The sequence below is a fragment of the Hippichthys cyanospilos genome, chromosome 19 (genome assembly GCF_059441005.1).
Source record: "Hippichthys cyanospilos isolate Australia breed blue-spotted pipefish chromosome 19, RoL_Hcya_1.0, whole genome shotgun sequence".
NCBI lineage: Eukaryota > Metazoa > Chordata > Actinopteri > Syngnathiformes > Syngnathidae > Hippichthys > Hippichthys cyanospilos.
In genome coordinates this window covers 5,429,109-5,450,412 of record NC_142387.1, presented here as the reverse complement: position 1 = coordinate 5,450,412, position 21,304 = coordinate 5,429,109, and the positions used below count along the sequence as shown (strand labels likewise).

At 37.1% G+C, this 21,304-nt stretch overlaps 3 protein-coding genes across 5 annotated transcripts in view; all 3 read left to right on the top strand.

Annotated features, from left to right (window-relative positions):
- Positions 1-2,211, top strand: part of neto1l (neuropilin (NRP) and tolloid (TLL)-like 1, like) — a 66,433-nt gene extending 64,222 nt beyond the window's left edge. For all 3 annotated transcript variants that reach the window (XM_088402090.1, XM_088402089.1, XM_088402091.1), the window contains one exon: positions 1,610-2,211. Coding sequence is in view for 1 of the 3 variants with exons in the window: in XM_088402091.1 (XP_088258217.1) it covers positions 1,610-1,655 (46 nt within the window). In the remaining 2 variants the exon portion in view is untranslated. The remainder of the gene's footprint in view (positions 1-1,609) is intronic.
- Positions 2,212-2,715: 504 nt separating this feature from the next.
- Positions 2,716-6,101, top strand: timm21 (translocase of inner mitochondrial membrane 21). Its single transcript, XM_088402187.1, has 6 exons — positions 2,716-3,115; positions 3,197-3,259; positions 3,357-3,454; positions 3,577-3,650; positions 3,739-3,844; positions 5,807-6,101. The coding sequence occupies exons 1-6, from the start codon at positions 2,842-2,844 to the stop codon at positions 5,897-5,899; spliced, it is 708 nt and encodes a 235-aa protein (XP_088258313.1). The 5' UTR covers positions 2,716-2,841; the 3' UTR covers positions 5,900-6,101.
- Positions 6,102-6,647: 546 nt separating this feature from the next.
- On the top strand, positions 6,648-17,631 carry LOC148407705 (uncharacterized). Its single transcript, XM_088441858.1, has 5 exons — positions 6,648-6,974; positions 9,522-9,603; positions 9,695-9,854; positions 12,777-12,909; positions 16,047-17,631. The coding sequence occupies exons 2-5, from the start codon at positions 9,584-9,586 to the stop codon at positions 16,265-16,267; spliced, it is 534 nt and encodes a 177-aa protein (XP_088297984.1). The 5' UTR covers positions 6,648-6,974; positions 9,522-9,583; the 3' UTR covers positions 16,268-17,631.
- Positions 17,632-21,304: the final 3,673 nt, after the last annotated feature.

Here is a 21,304-nt window from a genome sequence, read left to right as displayed (position 1 = left end):
TTAAAAAATATAACACTAAGAACTGACATTTACATAAGTATTCATAGCCTTTGTTTTAGTATTGTTTTAGTAGGAGAAAGTTGCGCATAGCCATTTTCAGGTCTCTCACGAGATGTTCAATTGGATTCAAGCCTGGGGTCTGGCTAGAACACTCCAGGACATTCACAGAGTGTTTCTGAAACCAATCCTTTGAGATCTTGGCTGTGTGCTTCGGGTCGTTGTCCTGCTGAAAAATGAACCTTTTTCCCTGTCTGAGGACAAGCACGCTCTGGAGCAGGTTTCCATTTGGAATATAACTGTATATTGCTGCGTATTTTTTTCCTTCTATCCTGACTAGTCTTCCACAACCATCAGCTGAAAAAAATCCCCGTAGCATAATACTGCCACAACCATGCTTCACTGTTGGTATGGTATTGGCTTGGTGATGACCGCTGCCTGGTTTCCGACAAACATGATGCAAGGCATCACACCAAAGACTTCAGTCTTCGTCTCATCAGACCAGAGAATTTTGTTTCTTATGGTGTGAGAGTCATTCAGGTCCCTTTTACTTTTTTTTTTCTTTTACTAAGGAGTGGCTTTTGTCTGGCCCCTCCACCAAACAGGCCTCATTGATGGATTGCTGCAGAGGTGGTTGTTCTTCTAGAACGCTCTCCTCACTTCACAGAGGAATTCTGCAGCCAACCCTGACAGAGTGACCATTGGGTTATTGGTCACCTTCCTGACTAGGGCCTTTCTTCAGTTGCTCAGTTTAGATGACCAACCAGCTCTATGAATGAAGGATGCTGGTGGTTCCATACATCTTCCATTTACAAATAATGAAAGCCACTCATCGGGACCTTCAATGCAGCAGAAATGTTTCTGTATCCTTCCCCAGATTTGTGCATCAAGACAATCCTGTCTTGCAGGTCTACACACAATTCCTTTGACTTCATGCTTGGTGTTAGTGCTCTGACTTGCATGATCAACTGTGGGACCTTATATAGACAGTCATAAAGAGCTATTGTGTGTAGAATTTTCAGGTAAGAGATTATTTTAATAGAATTTGTAATTAGGGTGTAAGATGACAAAATAGGGAAAGAGGAAAATGCTGCAAATACTTTTCGAATGCACTGTACCAAATGTTTGATGGTAGATCTAGTTGATCATAATATACTATAGCTACAGAACAGGATTGGCATAGGTAAAGCTGTTGTTTACTCAATGTGCTATTAATTGACCAGTGTTGCATTAGGTATTCAAAACAAAAAAGAAAATGGAATTATGTCCTCCATCATATCCGTAACCAAAGGGGAACAAAAAAAAATCTAGAAAAACTGAGTGTCTTGAAAGCTTTTGTGCATTGTGCACTTTATTTTGTACTTTACTGTCTTTTAACTTTTTTTTAATTTATGCACACACTACACTCTCTCTTCCACTCGGTTTCACTTTCTTTGTCTCTAGCATTCAAACATTCAAATTCAAACAGCCTGCCAGTAAATATATAGATTAAAATAAATAAGTCTCACCCAATTTATCAAAAGCAGGCCTGACAATAAATAAATAAATGAAAAAACATGTAAAGCCCAGAAAAGAAGGGAGAGGAAGTAATGGTGTTTTCATTTCTCTACAGATACATCAGACAGATGCATCATTCTTCTGCATCTTGCCAAGTTTGACAACATTTGGCGGTCTCTCTCCTTTGTGAAACTTCACTGAACTAATATGCCTAAGTAATTTTGAGTGATGTTATTAATGGGTGTGGGTGGGTCTGTGATGTAAGCATCAAGTGGTTTCTTTGCTTCGGACCACACAGGTGGTTTGTTCCTGAACCAGTGGACCACATCTGGCAAGGATGAACTAGCCATGGAACATTGATAAATGACTGAAACCAGAGAATACCTTTAATGTAAAGTTATTCATCAAGGGAAAAAAAAATTAAGAATCAGGTTCTTAAAAATCATTTTCATGCTTCAATTAAATGTGTCATTTTGATTCCTAGGGAGGGTGCTGTCTAATACCTTAACATTACAAGACTTGAGGTTGAGAGGTTGATGTGTGGAAATGAAGTGTTGAATTTCATTAATGACCCTTTATTTACTTGGCATTTGTTCTGGGCATTATAATCCGTTAGTTTGTCACTCTTTATCATTACATTGTGTTTTTATTTAATAGTCATTTGATAATATAAAAGAAATGCTGGACAGATTATTTAAATAAACAAATGTTTACTGATTTATTGTGATGAGTCATCAATTCATTTAAGTAACAATGTAGCCTTTTATAGTGTTCTCCTTTTTATATATGATCCTTGGGAATCAGCAATCCAATACAGCATACACACTATAAATAAACCATAAACACAGGAACTCACTCTATGGGAAGAAGCAAAATTATTATTTTTTTTTCGTTTATCAGTCTCCCAAAAATTCTTCTTGAAAAAAATGTCACCGTTGCCCATCACATCCTTGCATCTCACTCTTCAGCCATGACCAGGTGCAAACTGTACAACAGGCACTAAATATTACATCCAGTACACATTAGGAACATTAATGTGATGATTTTGTCGTTGTTTCTTTTGTGTTTCCATTCTTTTATATCATTAAAAATACAATAGTTTTTTGTGGGCAAAACAATTGAAAAAAAAAACAGTAATTTTGCCTCAAACAGAATATTTGGGAAAGACAAGGCACCCGTTTCACCAGTAGGACTCATACTTCCATGATTCCTAGCGTGAGTGATGTGACGTAAAATGTATGCGTCAATGATTAGGTTGACACACTTTATCCCAAATAGAAGGTATACGCACACTTAAATTAGTAGAATTTTTGTTTATCGTTTAGATTAAGATATTTAATTGTAATAATGGCGTATGTTCAACTATCGAAACTGCTTTGTCGGAGTTTAAAGCCAACATCGATGCAGTTTGCACAATTGTCAGCGCGCAATATGTTCATCCACATTTCGAGACTGACCTTCCACAAGAGGCTGCAAAATCCTGCGTGCTGTTTGTTGCAGTCATGCAGAAGTATTACTCTTGACTTCAGAGCAAGAAACAAAAGCGAGGAGCGAGACGGTGGTCAGAAATCACTTTACAAATACCCGAGTGGAAGCCCAACGCCATCAGCTACACGCAAAGGTAAACTACATTTTTGACAGATTGTCTAGTGAAGCTTTGAAACTCTCAGTTATCTTTTCTAAAGATGTATTTGTTTTTCAGTGAAAGAAGCTGGCCGAGATTTCACCTACTTGATTGTTGTACTTATAGGTCTTGGAGTGACAGGTAAGTGGAACAAATAAATCCTGTCACAAGCAGATGCTTTGCAGCTCATCTTTTTGTTCGGTCAGTATTTAGGAAGCAATTTTTGCGTGTGTTTCAGGTGGTCTCCTCTATGTAGTCTTCCAAGAATTGTTTTCTTCTTCCAGTCCAAATAAAGTATACGGAAAAGCTTTCAACAAAGTCAGATTAGACCCAGAGGTACCCAAAACGTTGTCATTTTATATAACTGATATATGTATTACCACATGTCAAAGTTTGCTTCATTACCAGTCGAAAGGTGGGATACAACCAATTTATGTTGTTGCTGTTTTAAAATGTAGGTAATTGGCGCATTCGGAGAACCAATCAAGTGTTATGGTGAGACGACTCGTCGAGGAAGAAGACAGCAAGTCAGGTTGGGAATGTCATCACTAAATTGATTGTGTTCACTGAATACTATTTTCATAGTGTTCAATAAATGTCAATTTATGTTTCCACTGTAGTCATATGGAGTATCTAAAGGATGGACTGAAGCACATGAGACTAAAGTTTTACATTGAAGGTTCCGAACCAGGACTGAAAGGCACAGTGCACTCTGAGTCTAAAGAGGTTTGTATTACTTAGTGAGAATCCATTCAATATCAAAACGTTTTATTCTGACTAGGGAGAAGCATTCAATTTGAATATCATGCAGAAATTAATTTAATTTCGTAATTCAATTAAAAAATGTCATGGATTCATTAAACATTTTTTGAAGGCTTATTACGAGTTACAGTTGCATGAACATTTTATATTTCTACGTAAAATCGCCATTAAATGTGGTCTCATCTTTTTCAAAACCACACAGCGTCTGCTTTGTCTAACACTACAGAACAATTTAAAGGTTTTCATAATTTTATGAGAGTAACATGCAAACAGTAAAATGAGAAGGAATAAGTAACCGAACCTTCTGCCCAAGGAGACATTGAGAGCAATTAATAATTTATATTCATGTTTTTTATTGATTTTTTTTCTAATCATTTAAGTCATGGTGTGTCCAATCAATGAAAAGTCGCTTAAAGCGTCCTTACCCGCTATAAACACAGAACTAGTAAGAATTATGTCTTGATGAAAAATATCTGAAGTGTTTCATATCTTGATCAAAAGAGCTCTCTAAAAACCAGCGATTTGTTGACTTGTGTAAAGATGACAAAACCATCACCAGAAGTCTGGATTTTTCTCAATCCATTTTTAGAGAAATTATCCACAAATAGAGTTTGGCATTTGTCACCTTGTGCCTAAGGATTGGCCTTCCATCAAAAAGAATGCTAATAGTTCAACAAAGAATACCCGAGAGGTACAAAAAAAAGTACCCAAGCTAACTGCTAAAGAGTTGCATAAATCATTGGCACACTCTAATGTCTCTGTACATTATGTAAAACACTGGCAAATAGTGTTCATTGGTGGACTACACTGAGAAAGCTAGTGCTGTCAAAAAACATGCTGCATGTTGGATATTTTTATTTAAAAAAAAAAAGGCACTGAGACACCCCACAGAACCTTTGGCGAAATATTTTGTGGACAGATTGAACTAAAGTTAAATTGTTTGGGATTACTACAATGCCATGTGCAGAGGAAAAATGGAACACCTCACCAACACTTCATTCCCTCCCTAATGCATGGTGGAAGGAGCAGAATAGTTTGGGTCTGTTTTGCTTTCTCATGTCCTGGACAACTTGCTATTACTTATGGACTCATGAATTCAAAGGTTCATCAGGATATTTCATAGGAGAACCTGAGGCCATCCCTAAGACAGTCGAAGCTAAAAAGAAAATGGATGCTTCAACGGGACAATGATCCAAAACAGAAGTAAATCAACTACATAGTGGTTTCGGAAGAACCAAATACATGTCACAGAGTAGTCAAGTAAAAGTCCTGACTTGAACCCCATTGAGATGATGTGGCACGACTAACAAGTTGAAGCATTTTTTGATTCATTGATTGATTCTGATCGATGTGCCAAACTCATCTGCAACTACTTTAATAGGAAGCGTCTGGCTGAGGTAATCGCTGCTAATGGGTGACCAAACAGCAATTAAATGTGATAGTTCAGTTAATAACATGCAAACAGTGTGGGAGGAATAAGCCCTCCCACACTGTTTGCATGTTATTGTTAAAAATATAATAACCTACAGCTATCGGAGTGTTTCAATCGTAAGCAGACTTATTTTTCATCTTTGCGTTTTTGGAAAAGATGAGATCACATTTAATGGTGATCTTTATGCAGAAATGTCAGATGTTTCAAAAGTTTCAGACACTTTTTCTTGCCACTGTAAGTTCTATGTTATTCTTGCAAGCACCACCCTTTTATTTGTAAAATACCATGAAATGTTTCACTGTTAGTAAATCTGAGGTTTACTTTATTCAGTTGAATTGCTGCAGCTGAAGTGATCCATGATGTCTGTTAATTGATTTATTGAGATGCACCTGTACCTAATTTATGGCCCATAATAGACCACACTATTTGGAATGTTATTTTTGTTTTGTAGCATAGATTGCATTCTTTTTTTTAATCAATGAAATCTTTTTCAGAACCCTGAAACTGGAAAATATGAATTTCGCTACATTTTCGTGGACATAGACACTTACCCAAGGAGGACCATCATTGTTGAAGATAACCGATGAAAACGTTATCAAACAAGAAAATGAGAGGACTTCTCTGAAGGTTTTCACTGTCTGATAATTGATAATGTATGTTTATTTTTGATATGTGTTGAAAATGTGAACATAGCTGATGACACAAATGTAACATTAATGATTAAAAGTGTTTGCATGAGCTTTAAGAGTAACATGATTTACACTGAAAAATAAAGTAATATCTTGTAAATTCGGAATCAGCTTTTTTTGTTCTATTTTGAGTGCACTATCTTAAGTCACTGACGCTTGAAATTCTTGTATTCCAAAATTGGCCACATGATGGCGACAAAGCGTCTGCTTATGTAAACGGCAAATGGATTTAACACTTATATACCGTTCTCATGGGAAAACTTGTTGGTCTCCTGAAAATACAGTTTGGTGTTTATAATCGTTTAATATGCTGCCATAACGTCAGGAATTGGGTTATGAGTTGATCAAAAGCATCTTATACAACTTACTAATGTACATTTTTATGTTCATCCAGCGACATCATGTAGCACCCTCGTGATTGTTAACCGTCACTTTAAGATCATTCTCTAAAACGTCTTAGTTTCAACCCAAAATGTTATCTCCCTAGCGGGTATTTGTGCATTTAATACGATTTAAAATGAATGAACAGCCGAGATTGTTTTCATCTTTAAACGAAGTTATTCACGCACGTTCCTGTGGTGGAAACGAGTATTTTCCCATTATCCATGAAGGCAACAACTGAAACCCCGCCCACTTGAGTGGGCGGTGTTGGAAGTGGGCACGGGGATGTGTTGGATTCACACACAATGCTAAAGCAATACTACAAGAAGAGTTAGTTATTCAAAACCGTACATATTTTGTCGAGTGAGTATAAGTGTTCTTGCGGGACAGTAGTGAAAATGCGAAGGAATTAGGCCATTTTCAGGTGTTTTTTGTCGGAATGGTTGGGTAAACATAGGTTGTTAGTGTTTGTGGCCTGTTTTCGTAGCCTCTGCTGCTCCCTGGGGCTTCCCTAGCATCACATCAGCACACAAGACGCAGGAAACGATGGCCCACCGTGTGGTTAACTTTCATGCCATGAAGCTGCATTAAAGTAAGTCCATCCGATTTGTTCTAAACAAACGTTTGCTGGGCAGCTACCTTATGCTGCTAGCTTGTCGTTCCCAACAGCTGTTTTTAATTTTTACTTTTAAGCGTCGAACCTTTATACTGTATTTTTCACATATTTTTCTAAATTAATATATTATTTAATAACAATCAACTTGAAGAATGCACAGTGGTGTTTGTCTAGGTCTGTCTACAAAATGCGTGGTGAGTTCCAGAAGGATTGGCTAGGATTCAGTAGTTTTGTGTGCTGTTGAATCAGGAAAGGTGTCCAAACCACGGATCGAGGACCAATTGTGGCCCGTTGTGAAATTTATTGACCTTTGTCGTACTTTAAAATTCACAATCTCCACAACCCACGTCTTTGGCCAACTTTGTACAACTTTTTACACTGGCTGGTTAGCGGGTGAAGAGAAGGTCCTCCTCATCTTTCACTCTCTTGTCTTCTACAAGATTTCATTTCAAAGTGATCTGGTGAGGGGATGTCACAGTAGTGAATAGTATGAATTGTGATTGCACTGAGAAGGTCAGAAGTTCCCTGGACAACATTGCCAGCTCTTGCTACTTGAGCGAGTGAGAAATATTGTCATACACACAACTCATCCTTGTCAACATGCTGTCAAATTTTTGCCTTCTGGTTGAATGCTACAGTGCTCATAAAAATCAGACAAAAGCCCCTTTCAAATCAAGAAGCCCAGTTCCTGGTAGCAGGTGTATCTAGTCCAAGGATCTTGAGTGTGGTCCATGAGTTTGCGTTCACACCCAGCGAAGCAGAGGGGGAAAAAAAGCTAATAAGCTGGATGATGAACAAAAGACCTTTATTGTGACACACTGCGCGACAGTGTAGCCAAATCTATTTTTTCTTTGTATTCAGCTGTTAGTTTTATACTAATAAATTGATAGACCTTATTCAAGCCGTGCAATCTATTGACAAAGCTTCCATATCGCCAATGGAACCAGCGCTTTCGTGCTTTGAGAGAGTGCTTTGAACCTCATAAATATACAAGGACTATGAAGAACTGTCTGAAACGATCCTGGGGAAGAGACATAAAGCCACTAAAGTTGGCACTCAGTCCATGGATTCTTTTCAAAGTTTTGCATCGTAAAGCACATGCCGCAAAATACAGAGCTTGCTGAAGCTGGCACATGCTTTATGATGCAAAGTTATGTCGATGTTGAGTATTTTATATATATATATATATATATATATATATATATATATATATATATATATAGTTTTTTTTCTAAGACTCCGTGTCACAAAAGTGCTGCCAAAGGTGAGCGTTCTGTCAGCAACTCACTTTTTCTTGTATTTGAAGCAAATTGGCATTGAATGTCATCGTCCTTGTAAATACTCAGAAAATGCTCAGATTACCCATCCACTTATAAATTTTCTGTCATTCCATTATTTCAAAATATTAACCAGCAACAGTAGTGCAAACAACTGCTGACTCGTAACGATTTATAAATACAGTTTTGGGAACCCCCATTTTGAGAAATGCAAATCAAACTCTCTCGGCGGAATGTTTTGTTTTATTCTGTATTTCACGCTTCAAAACTGTGAATTTCATAGAAAATAGCATGAAAAATTAGCCAACACTGCTTCATTGTCTTTGACGCTGCTTCTTGGTTTTTCATCCTTTTCCGTTCCCTTGAAAAATGTGCTTTTCACCACGTGGTCCCCACATATTGGCCGTGCCCATTTATTCGGTCAATTCATATGCACCAACCAAAGCTGTGCTCATTTAATTGCATACCTGCTGTACAATAGAAATAAATTCTGTTCTATTATTTTCTATCTTAATCAGATTGCTCTTAGTTTGGTTGTGAACATGAAAAGACAAAGGAAAAAAAAGTGCCGTTTATGAACCTTTCTGAAGTTGGTTACATATTGACTTTGGATCTACTCATGATTTAAAAATCTATACTGTCACTTTAACCCACTGCTTCTCAAATGCAGATGACCCCAGGGGAAATGCTTTGTTTATGTCATGTGAAGTGTAATTGCAATAAAATAAGAGTGCCCCCCTTGGGCACTTTGATGCACTTGCTTTTTTTCTGTTTTAGACTAAGCTGTAACCAGTACAAACGCTGTAAAAAATAATTAACAGTTGTTGAAAGTGGATGTATATTGTTATTTTCTTTCTTTTTTTTATGTCAAAATATGTCAATACAGGTTTCTGTTTACTTATGAAATTTTTATAGATAATAATCTTATTCGTAGTCAGGAATGTAATTGAGAAGCACTGGTTTTAAACTAAGCTGTAACCTGTATAAATACTGTCAGAAACAACTAAACAAAAAAAACAATTGTTGAATATTGATTTATATTGCTTTTCTCTTGTTAATTTAAAAAAAGAATAGATTTAAGTATACTTATATAATTTTTAGAAATTATAATCTTACATAGGGTCATCATAGGGTGTGTGTGGGGGTTACTATGTGTTAGTTAGTGATAGTTTTTGAATGTGACAAACACTACATAAATGTAATTTTTCTTGCTTTATTTGGCCTAACTAGTGGTATCTCCATATAGAAATTGAGTACATCTTTCATCAGTTGTGAAAGCCAATGCCCAATGATTGAAACGTCACCAAGATGGAGCTGTACTGGTATATGTATGTATAAATACTAATTTGAACAGACAATTACAATATTGATCACGATTGATCATAATTGTGACCTTTGTCTTCCTCCTCCTCATGACAGAGTTGTCATCGTGTTCATCATCATCAAGATTTTCTTCTATGTGTGCTGGTACCGCTCGAGACAGAGGCAGCTTGCCGCGTACCTGAGCAATCCTCGTAATGCCCAGATCGTCATTGTTGGAGGGAGAGCGTACCTCCATCAAATGTGCGAAAGACAGAGTGTAAGTCCCAACTCCATTTATCCCATTGATTTTAAATACACAAATGCTTTTACACATCTGGGCTATGTTTTCATGGTAAATGCCAGGAATTGATGACCTCAGTGGCTTTCACAGTGTAATTACTCAGTCTGCCTTACAACGCTGATAAAACGATTAATTTTTTTTTGGTGGTTGCTACTCTCTTTAGCTAAGCGCATTTTGCAAATTCACTATGTCTGAGGAACAACATTTACCACCGCTATGTGTGTGACTCGTTTAAGGCATTTCCTGTTTGTCCTAAGCTCCATCTACATTAGTTATTAGGGGTTTGCCCAAAAAAAAAAAAAAACAATTCACACAACAATCGTGATTCTCATTTACTACAATTACAATCGATTTAAAATTTCCCAAAATCGAAATTTTAGATAAAAAGAAATCAATCCGCTTCTTGTTAGCTTCCATACTACGTTGGACGTCGCCCGTTCAAGAAAGTCTAGCCTGCACAACAGGATGCACAAAATCAAACATTGGAGGAAACTGAACTGCCTCGTGCTCACTGAAAGCGGCCTCGTCACATTTTGCTAACATGTGCGCTGCACAAAAGCCCCACGACCGTGACTGTAAATGCAACGGGTGATTGTATAAGCATTAAAAATGGTGTATCCCTATTGCCGGTCCCAATCACGTTTTATTATCATGTATGTTTCTGCCGCCTTTTTCTTAACTTGATCAGCGACCTAAATAGCGCTCAATCGTTTTTTTGTTTTTTGTTTTTTTTCTTCCTCTTTCCCTCCTCACAGACAGCTCTCCTCACTCTAATGCACTTTTCTCTCTCGCCCGCACACGTGAATTAATTGCGCTAACCAGGAACAAATATTGAAATGGAACAGAAAGCAAACAAAACATCAGCAGCATGTTCACAAAACAAAATAAAATACAAAATTGTACAAACTCCAAATTGATACACAAACACATATTACTCACATACATGTAAATGAATGAAAATACTGTCTATGCTAAATAATGTTTCATGCTTTGCTCGTACTCTCCATTTAGCTGCTCACTTGAGAAATCTTTTTTTTGTCATTAAGGAACTGATTTGGCAATACTTTTTCACATTTTGGTAGTGCAATGTCCTGTGAAATGACAATATATCTTGTTCTACCTTTTTATGACATATATATAGACTTTATTTTTGTCTCATTTAATTTTATACTGTTAACAGCTGTATAATTTAACAGCTATATTATTTTGTCTTACAAAGCTGACCGAAGCAGAAATGTTTTAATTGAATTGAATCAAATTGTTTTGAATCAAAAATCGATTCTGAATTGTATTAGGGTCCCAAAAATCAAAGTCAAACCAAATTTTGGACAAAGATTATGATTATCAACAGTTTTAAGTCAAGTGATACAGTGATCCCCCCTACTTCGCGGTTAATGGGGGCTGTCAACCCCCCGCGAAGTCTGAAACCCGCGAAGTAGGGTATCAGTTCCTAGATTTCTATGTACGCCCCAATATAGCCGCAGTAACCATAAACAATCCTTTTTTTTTTGTATTTTTTGCCTATTTTATTTCCTTTCTCCTAATATTTGACATTACATTATCCTTATTAACATTATTGTATATTAATTAAATAACTAATATTACTTAGTTTGTTGAGAAGTTGTTCTCAGGACTGGTTATCTGCACCAAGACTCCAGTGAAAGAGTACACAAGTCATCACGTTGAACTTCACATTTATTTTGGCTCATGTATGGTGTATCATGTAGTATCTGTTGAATAATAAATCAACAACAATCTTAAAGTCAGTCAACTAACATAAAAACACTTAATCTATGATTTTACTGTATTTTTAGCCGGCATTAGAGGGTTAGCAACAACTAACAACAAATACTAACTATAAAGTGCAACCTCTACACAAACGAACACATAAACAGAATAAACACTCATCGCTTACTAAACATAGGCAGTAGCGTGCGTTATCAACATAAATGATAATAAACTATAAATATGAGCTTAAGTTGTCATTCACTACATCACCGTAACCAGCCGAATGACGCACAGAGAACGTAAAACAGGAAACGGAAATGCAACGCGACCCGACAAATTAAAAAGCATGCATTTCAAAATAAGATTAAAAAACGTCACAAACTCTAACGCTTGAAGAATTCTTAACATACAGTAGTTATTAACTAATATTACTTTATTTGGTTATTTGGTTAATACAGTATTGTATAATGTACTTTTTTGCTTTTTTCAATTTTTGTACATTTTTGCACATTTTTTAAATGATTATTTTATTTTGAAATGTTTTTATTTTTCCTGGAAAAAAACGCAAAGTACTGAGACTGCGATATCTGAGACCGCAAAGTAGGAGGGATCACTGTATTTTCTTTTTTTTTTTGTTTGTTTGTTTTTTGGAAATGCAAACCTTGTTGGTCAAATGTACTGTATTCTAAATACATGCCAATACATACAAATATGTGTCAAGATCAACAGATACAACATATTGTGTCAAGTTTGACGGATGTTCACAAGTATACATCATTGCACAGGACAACCATGTTATTTCACAAAAGAATGTAGTGAAAGGTGGCTTGTTATGTTTGCAAATGTACAGCCTCCGGCAAAGTTTTACAAAGACTTAAGATATTATTACCAGCAGATAAAGAGACGAATGTGTGCAGTAAAACCAGCCCAGCAAATCTTCTAAAAGTATTCTCGTTGTAGATACATACAGTGTGTTTGACATTGTTTAACACAGTTGTTCTCAATCTTTTTTTTTTTTATGTGAATTTTTTTTCGGCCAGATATCCCCAAAACCCCAGAACTTTATGTTAGATTTGTTTGATACCCGTGCCTTCACAACCACTGCTTTGCGTGCATCAGATGCAATGTGTCCATGTGTTGACTTTCCACCCCCCCCCTCCTCCTCCTCAGCAAACCTCACTCTGGCCAAGCTGGTACGGCGTACCTGACGACCTGTCACAAGAAGAGCCCTCCACGGCCCTGCCACCTGCTGTATCCTTCTCCCACCTGGACATGCCACCACCATATGATGCAGTCTCTGGAGGTACCACGCTCACTATCACCTTAAACTTATTCAACGCCCTGTCTCGATACAGCTTTCACATAAAAGATCAGTACACTTGATCCACACATGAATTTGAACGCCATTGTCATGACGAGGCATGAGCCAATATCTGATTCTGACAACGATTCATGACAACATTAAGCAAAAACATCATGGTATCACAATATTAAAATTACACCTTTTTCTTTTTCACAGTTGAATACAATCTGTTTTATTTTAAAACAAAACATTGAATATTTGGTACATTAAGAAATGTGTACCATGTTTAGTACAAAAAAATAAAATAATGAACGACTAAATAAATACATTCTTCTTGTTTTTTTTTTCATTTTTCTTAGCACCACGTCACTAATAAGGCCCTTTTGATTTTTTTTTTTTTTAATTCTTAGTACCCCATCACGTTAAGCTATTTTTAAAGACATTGCATCGCGCTTCCACGATTGTCCACTGGGAGGCACACTAGACTCAGAAAAAATTGCCTCTAAATCAGTGGTTTGCAACCTTTTTTTTCATTGACCTACCCCTAGTGAAATATGTTTTCAGCCAAGTACCCCTCAACTAGTGCATTGCGTTTTGGGGTTTAAAAAAAAAAAAGAATTAGAACATGCCATCAGTGTCTGATTTATTAAACTTCATTTTTTTATTGATCCACAAAAAAATAATCATCGCTAAAGTGTATTCTTTTGGATCATTGAAAAAGTCTGTTATCAAGAAATATGTTAGTTATTAATAAAAAAAAAATCAGCAAAAAATAATCAATATAAAGTGTCAGAAGTGTTCTCAAAATAAAAAAAATAAAAATAAATATGTGTCCACTGAAAAATATTAAACATAAAGCGTCCTCTTTTGGGATTACTGTAGAGATCTGTAATAATTAATAATAAATATTTGTCCACAAAAAAATAATCAACATAAAGTGTCAGACCTGTTCTCAGTAAGAAATAATTAAGAATAAACATGTGTCCACCGAAAAATAGTCAACATAAGAGTCCAGTTTTGGGACGACAGAAAAGATCTCTTCACAAAGATAAATCATTAACTTAATTCTTATTAAATCTTTATCCCCCCAAAAAAATTATCAACATGAAGTGCCAGACCTGTTCTCAAAACAAAAAAATTCTAAATAAATGTGTCCACAGAAAAATGTTCAACTTTAGGATAATGGTTGAGATGTGTTCACAAAAAAATAAATCTTTAACTTGACAGGTAACGAGAGGTGACAAGTTAGGTCGAACCTGAAAACAATTCAGTAATTATTTTGAAAGGATTTTTCCATGTTTGTTTGTTGTTTGTTTTATTTAAAATCTCCAGTACCCCCTGAAGTTCCTTTAAATACCCCCAGGGGTACTAGTCCCCCCACTTGAGAACGACTGCTCTAAAACAGTGGTTCTCAAAGTGGGGTCCTTCGGCTGACTGCAGGAGCTCTGTGAAATATTTTGGGTGATGAATTAAAATATATATTTGTAGGCGAGATTGATCAAATTGACTTAAGTCACAAAGGTTGTTTTATTGAGATGAAGGAAACTGGTGAAGGAAACTGGCTTTTTATTCACTGTGCAAATATTTTGTGAAATTATAAAACAAACAAAAAAAGTAAATATGGAATATGAATTGATTTCTTATTTTAACATTTCTAACCATGAAGTAAAAAGTCGCTTAATCGAGCTGTGATTCTCACTGTGTGTTTGCCACATTCCCTTTTCTCAAACGTTATAACTACTAACTAAAACGTTGATGTTTACTTGGCCGACTCTTTACTTGTTTACTTGCAAATCTCTCCTCCTGAAGTCAGAAACCAAAAAGAAACCAAAGAGCGCAGAATAAGAAAGTAATGCTTAGAAATGCACCAGCGAAGAAAAATAACCCTTTTGGTGTTTAGGGTGAGAAATCAACTTTTTAACATGAATAAAAGCATTTTAAAAATTTGATCTTTTATGATTTGGCCTATTTAATTATACAGTGTGTCATTTTTTTTATTTGTGTTCTTACATTCGCATTACATGCTCGTCGCAAGTAACATGGTGCATTTAAGGTATGTTCACAATGTCAGGAACTTGCATACACACCACACCAGCACATTGTTTTTCTTCTATTATAAAGTGTTTAAGATCGTGAGAAGACAAAATCAAAATGTTTTTGTTTTTATTTAATTAATCACCCAGCCCTACAGTCACAATTTAATTGCACCAGGGCCCTCAGAGTATATGCTAAGTTTTTCTCTTACGCTAATAAAACAGAAACTGAAAAAGTTAAGAAAGCATCTATGCTGCACAGCTTCAGTTCTTCTTCTTGGCCTGGCGAATTGCATCTTTCTTAGCCATTGAAAGCAATGCTGCCTTCAAATGGTCACAGTTAATCACTACAGTGCTCAATTGACTTAGTATTAAGAGGTGTAATTAGTACAATAACAAAATACAGTAAACAAGCAATACAAATGCAAAATATATTGCCTAAAACTTGGTTATTAAACAAAAATTGCAGTATTTAGAACATGTAATCGGCTTCATTTCTTGCTTTATGAAAATGTTTGCCTGTATATCATACAGTCGCGTTGCTAATTGCAAGAAATTGTCCCTTTGATCATCACTGATGTCTGCTGATTCTTGTGCATCGAACCACAAGTTATTTCCTCTGAGAAGGTAAATTGCCAGATACTAAGCAAGAATGGATTCTTTGTCTCGTAGATTGGAGTCTTTCCGACTCCGTGTCTCCTGATTTTTTTTTACTTTGCATCCCGATCACATGCATTTCACGCTCACTCCTCCACAGTCGTTTCCGTTCTTTTTCTTATGGACGCCATGATCTACAGGATGTAAATGAATAACTTTAAAATTACAGGCAAACTCATAACAATAAATTTGGATCCAATGATATTAGATTGAAAAAAGAGAAGACGGCACTTTTCCGTGATATCAAGCGGGAACTTCCTGTGTTTGCGCTGATGCGGTCTTTCGATTAGTTTCCGGATACCGGAAGTTCTGTTGCAAGGAGTTGATCTTTTATATAATATAGTCACAGGAAGCTTAATGCATACGTTTTTTTTTCCGGGTTTGGGAATTTCCGTTTGGCAGAGGAGGGAATACTTACTGTAGTCAATATTGTGCTTTCTTTTTCAGAGGACGACCTGAAGCCGCCTCCCTACAGCGAGTGCGCCCACGTCGACGAGCCCGACGGGCCTCAGCCCTCCAATCACACACCGCTCATCTCTGAGGGAGGGAACTCCCGTAGCTCCGGCGAGGCCCCGCCCCCTTATACACAGTCTCCCCCGTCCCAAGCAGGCCAACAAGAAGGCCCGACGAGCGCCACAGAGCCGCACCCTGAGAACGTACCCGTCTAGTTGAATACCGATGCCGCGTTTGCCTTTTCCCAAATACTGCCTTCCTACGGACAAACCTCAGCCTTGCTCTCAGTCGCGCCACAGTGGACACAGACTTTTTGAAGCCCACTTTGGTTTGTCTTTTTTTTTTCTTCTTCTTACTTTGAAGGCATCTGATGATTTTGGTCATAACAGATGACCTCAGCAAGCCCGCGTGCCTCCAAACGTGCCCCGTAGCAGCCATGAGCGTGACAGCTCTGATGTCAAAAACTCCTGCAGAGTCAAGACACATGAAGGGAAATAGTGTTTGCATTTTCAAGTATCGCCCGAGTGTAGCGCGTTTCACGCCTCTTTTAACCTCGTTTGGGGAAATTAGTAAACACAGGCCTGTTTCTTCAGTTGCATTTTTGGCCAAGACATCTAATTTGTCACAGTGGTTCCTTTCAAAGCATGTCAACAACAAATCCGTAGAGAACTGGAGAATTTCATTCTAGGGTAAATTACAATATCAAAGAACATCCAAATTAGTGTCCAGCATTATCGGCACAGCCGTGAGTTTGCCTTTGTACACAAACAATTCATTGTTGATGCCTGCATATCAATACAGTAGTTTTTATTATACAAGGATGAATTTAAAACAGTTCCCAGGTGTCTTAACCATGTGTATGTGGCATGCTTTTGACCAATTAACTCTTGAAATTGGGGAGAAAAATGTAATCACATATAATGCACTCTATTTATATATTTTATATACGACTTATTGAAATCAGTTTTGGTGGCGCATTTAACAAATGTGTTTTGAGTGGAAAAGTGCATTCGAAATTCTAAATGTCTAAAAAGTTCTGTGATTTCTTTTTTTTCCCCCTGGTGGTAAATGTGCCAAGGTGTTTCCCGCAAGGGGGCGTTAGAGAGCCTTTTGTCAATACAGTTAGCCGCAACCAACATCAGTGCCGCCACAATCGGTCTGTTTATTGAGTGGTATTCGCCAGCTGTGATTTGTGGCGCTAACTGGTTGTTTAGTCCATCCTTGCATGAACTGAAGTGGGAAAGCTGTAATTTTAAGATTCTGTGCCAACGGTAAAGCAATTATGAAATGGCTCCTCAAAATATTCACTGCAGCAACATATTCTGACGACTTTTTGACTTTTGAACTCAAGACTATCATGAAAAAAATATTTTGAGTGCTGAAGGGCTTTTATTACTTTTTTTTTCTTTTCCGAAATACTTGCAAATGTCAAAACTAACCAAAAATATTTTAGCAGCGTCTTATAGTCTACTGTATGTAAGAGTTCACCACAGGTTGGTCAGCTCAATTTACGTTATCAATACCATGTGATTTGGATTTGATTTCATTGCATTTCAAAGTAAACTTTGCTTGAAAAGTCTGCCTCTTGTTTTGTTTTATTCCCCCTCTCTATAACCCTTGTTGACAATTCTGCTTTAATGTGCAGTACAGGGGGTCCTCGGGTTACGACAGTCTCGACTTAGGATGTTTGGAGCTGGCCATCACCATAGAGGTGAAATATTAGAGTGATACATATACATAGAGGGAGTCTAAAAACTAATAAATGCCAACGAACAAGTTTTTGCGCGCAACAGAGACCATTCAAGTGCTATGTTCCGTTTTGGGGTTTTGTTGATGTAATACAGGTGACGGTTTAGATCACCAAGACTCCCCACTGCCATTCTTGCCGGCCGCCAGCAAGTCCGCAAAACTTCACAGAACGCTCGGGCACGCAGACGAAAATGACAAGAGTTGCTTAACAAGAGTTCTCTACAAAATAAAATGTGGTGCAAGAAAGTTTATCCGACGAAATGGGGGCAAAAAGGGGCAGAACAATAGTATAATTTTTTACAGTGCGATACGTATAGAGTAATCTATATGTATTATTATTGTTTAGTTAGTATTTGTATGGTGATTTACACTGAAATTCGGATTACATCGCGTCTTAAAACCGGATCCACGTAAATCGAGGACCCCGTATAATCGAGAGTGTTTGAAAATTTAGTTAAAACCGACTGACAGTTTTGATTATAGATGACAAAGCCTATCCTAAAATATGAGAGAAGGCAAGTGCACAAGTCGCTCAATGCCCACTAACTTCCTACTTATTTCCTAAATGACTCAGTTCACTTGACTCACATCTGTTAGTGACTTTCTGATGTGATGCTGATAACACTTTATTTTATTGCTTTTGTTTGACCATTTTAGAAGGAGCAGATTGTGATTACATGTTTGTTACACGTTTTCGTTCCTGATGATTGTCAGTACTATTTTTTTATTTTACATACATATAAAAGCAGTCCCTGCACAAAAATATGAAAAATGTGGTTCTGCGCTAGCGGCCCTGCACATTCTACCGTGATTCTACGTAAAAACAGCTGAAGTTCCAATTTCAGGACATGATACAGTTTTTACTGCCATACAAACAGAGTAGGCATTTATGTAAACGTTCCACTAGAGGGCAGTATCGCTCCACTGACTATTACATTTATACCTGAAACTGGTATTTTTATCGACTGAAGGGCTTGCTCACTTTTGAATACACATGACAGATACCAACATACTACGTTTTCCTGAAACGTTTTGGTTACGCATTCATGAGGGAAACAAGTATCTTATGATATTGTATTGTAGATGTTTTTTTGTTTGTTTGTTTTTACCCAATCTTGTGCATAAGTCTAAATTCTCTTGCTTTTTAATCGAGTGCAATAACTTATTTATGTGCACGTTGTATCATATAATACAACATTTAATTTAGTGAAATCAGCAGGCGCGGGGTCGTTGATGTTTTCTTATAAATTATTTGTATTTTGGGAGCAGGGTAACTATCCTTGAGAATTGTTCACTAATTATACCGTCTTATCATGCTAAGCAGCTGCATAATGGACTATATTTATTGAGCACCTTGCAACATTATTGCGGTCTCCACGTCCACATGTAAAATTGAATTGCTCATTTACATTGTTTCCTCTTGCAGACCTTGGCTGTATACAATGGTAGGCAATTAGACAGGGCCACTCCAGAAAAATACGTATAATTTCATATTTTTTCCTCCTCATCTTGCATCATCTCATGCTTTTGGAATAAGATTTAAGCAGCACAATCCACCCATTAAAAAAATATCCGAGGGGATTGCCATTTTGCCAATTACCGGTTTTTAGTCAGGTGACATTCGTAACCCGAGATTGTAATTGTGATTACTCTGATATGTACAATATTTAATTGTCTGAATGTGCCATGTATGTTATCAACTGCATTTGTGTAGTGTTTGCCTTGATGTATTTGCTAGATTCACTTTGATGGAGACAAATCAAAACAGGCTTTGGGTGTGCATGATAAACAGCAAGGTGAATTGATTCTGCTGCAAACTCACTGATTAGCTCACATTTGTATGGCAGCTGGTGTCTGCTGCCTGTTACTTTTCATTCTTGATTGGTTTCGAAAGTCTTTTGTGGTTTGCAGATAAAACTCTTTCCTATGATTTGTCCATGAACTGTTATCCAAAGATCAGGAAAAGAAGTGTGGGCGTAATTTTTTTTTGCTTTGCTTTTTTTCATTTTAATCGGTGAGTCATTGAAATTCTTTCAAAGTGTCAGAATGAATTTTTTGGCTGTGGTTTCCTGAAGTGCTTTAACTGTCGAGCTGTCAAAAAAATATTATGAGGGCTTGTCATTTGTTTGTATTTACCATTGAGAGTTTTTGAGGCGATGGATTGAGGAAGGGAATTTTTTTTCATTATGTGCAGTTTGACTTAATAGTTCTGTTGTTCCTGTTTTTCTCTGAATATCTCACCAAATCGTGGAGTACGATTATAGAAAAAGTGCACCTTCTTATTCCCCGGAGTCAATTTGTTTTAGCTCCAAATAGAAAAGTTGAAAGTTTGTGACTTATCGTCTGGTGGCTTCATCTTAAGGATGAAAGGTGAAACTGAGAAATGGTGTTGTCTGGGAGCACCTGTCAGCTGTCACAGTAGTCTGTGGAGCAAACCATCCATCCATCTATGCCAAGACTCCTCTGTCAGCATTTTGGCTCCAAAAACTGTCTGGGAATACACATGTGAGTAGAAAGATGAGAGAAGAAAACGTGTGTGATGCGTTTTTGCAAAACCAGGCTGTTGTCACAGAGATTAGTTTTGGGAGGGGGGGGAAAATAATCAACTTCTACTTAAGGTCTCGACTTTCAATTTGCTGCTGCCAAAAGTTTCAAATTGTAATAGATGTGTATGAAAATAAGGGATTAGTAGATGATATGCACCATTGAAAGATGAATATGCCAACATTTTAAACGCAACAACTGTTTCAATTTCCATATTTTTCCAGGGCATTGTGACAGCCATTTTATGCATCATACACTAACGTCCAGGTACTATGTGGAACCTCCGAGGTGTAAATTTCGATTTGTATATGTGATGCGTTTTCACAAAATCGGGAATATGCCTCAGAAAATGAAAACTGAGATATTGATATTGTAGAGTAAAACTCCTATTCAATGAAATGTGCAAAAATACCCCCAGTGTGAAAAAAATCCATCCATGTTGAAGCCTTTCCCTCTTTACTTCCTCATACAAGGAAAAGTCTCCCTGTTGCATAAATAAATGTTTTTTTTTTTTTTTTTCTGTATTTGTGTTGCAGTGAAATTCACTATAGCAAAAACAAGCCTGCAGCGATAGTCTAGCTTGGTTTGTATTTGACACACGGGTACGCATTTTGCAACACTTAATACTCAGAGCAGCTTTCCCCCGGCAGACAATATTCTCCCATACTATAGGTGGCAGTATATTGACTCTACAGCTTACAAACAACATTACTCTATAGTAGAGGTAGAGAATCCTAGTCGATTCAAACGTTCCAAACAGAGTCCTCTTTTCCCAACGTGGTGGAGCCTTTTACGGTATTTAGATCAGGGTATTCCTCATCAGACGAATCATGAAGGTGTTTGTAAGAAATCGTTCGTCCGCCATGTTTTCCATCCGTAAAGAAATCCTGGAAGGTACGCGTTACGGAAAATCCGTTCCGCATGGACTCCGGTGTTTACCGAAATAGCGTCATTTGACG

Bases quoted from the DNA above. Each gene is read 5' to 3' on its own strand.
- timm21 (XM_088402187.1), top strand. From the start codon at position 2,842: ATGGCGTATGTTCAACTATCGAAACTGCTTTGTCGGAGTTTAAAGCCA. The intron at 3,116-3,196 runs GTAAACTACATT...TTTGTTTTTCAG, and splicing joins GCCATCAGCTACACGCAAAG to TGAAAGAAGCTGGCCGAGAT. The intron at 3,845-5,806 runs GTTTGTATTACT...AATCTTTTTCAG, and splicing joins TGCACTCTGAGTCTAAAGAG to AACCCTGAAACTGGAAAATA.
- LOC148407705 (XM_088441858.1), top strand. From the start codon at position 9,584: ATGGAGCTGTACTGGTATAT. The intron at 9,604-9,694 runs GTATGTATAAAT...TCCTCATGACAG, and splicing joins ATGGAGCTGTACTGGTATAT to AGTTGTCATCGTGTTCATCA. The intron at 12,910-16,046 runs GTACCACGCTCA...TTTCTTTTTCAG, and splicing joins ATATGATGCAGTCTCTGGAG to AGGACGACCTGAAGCCGCCT.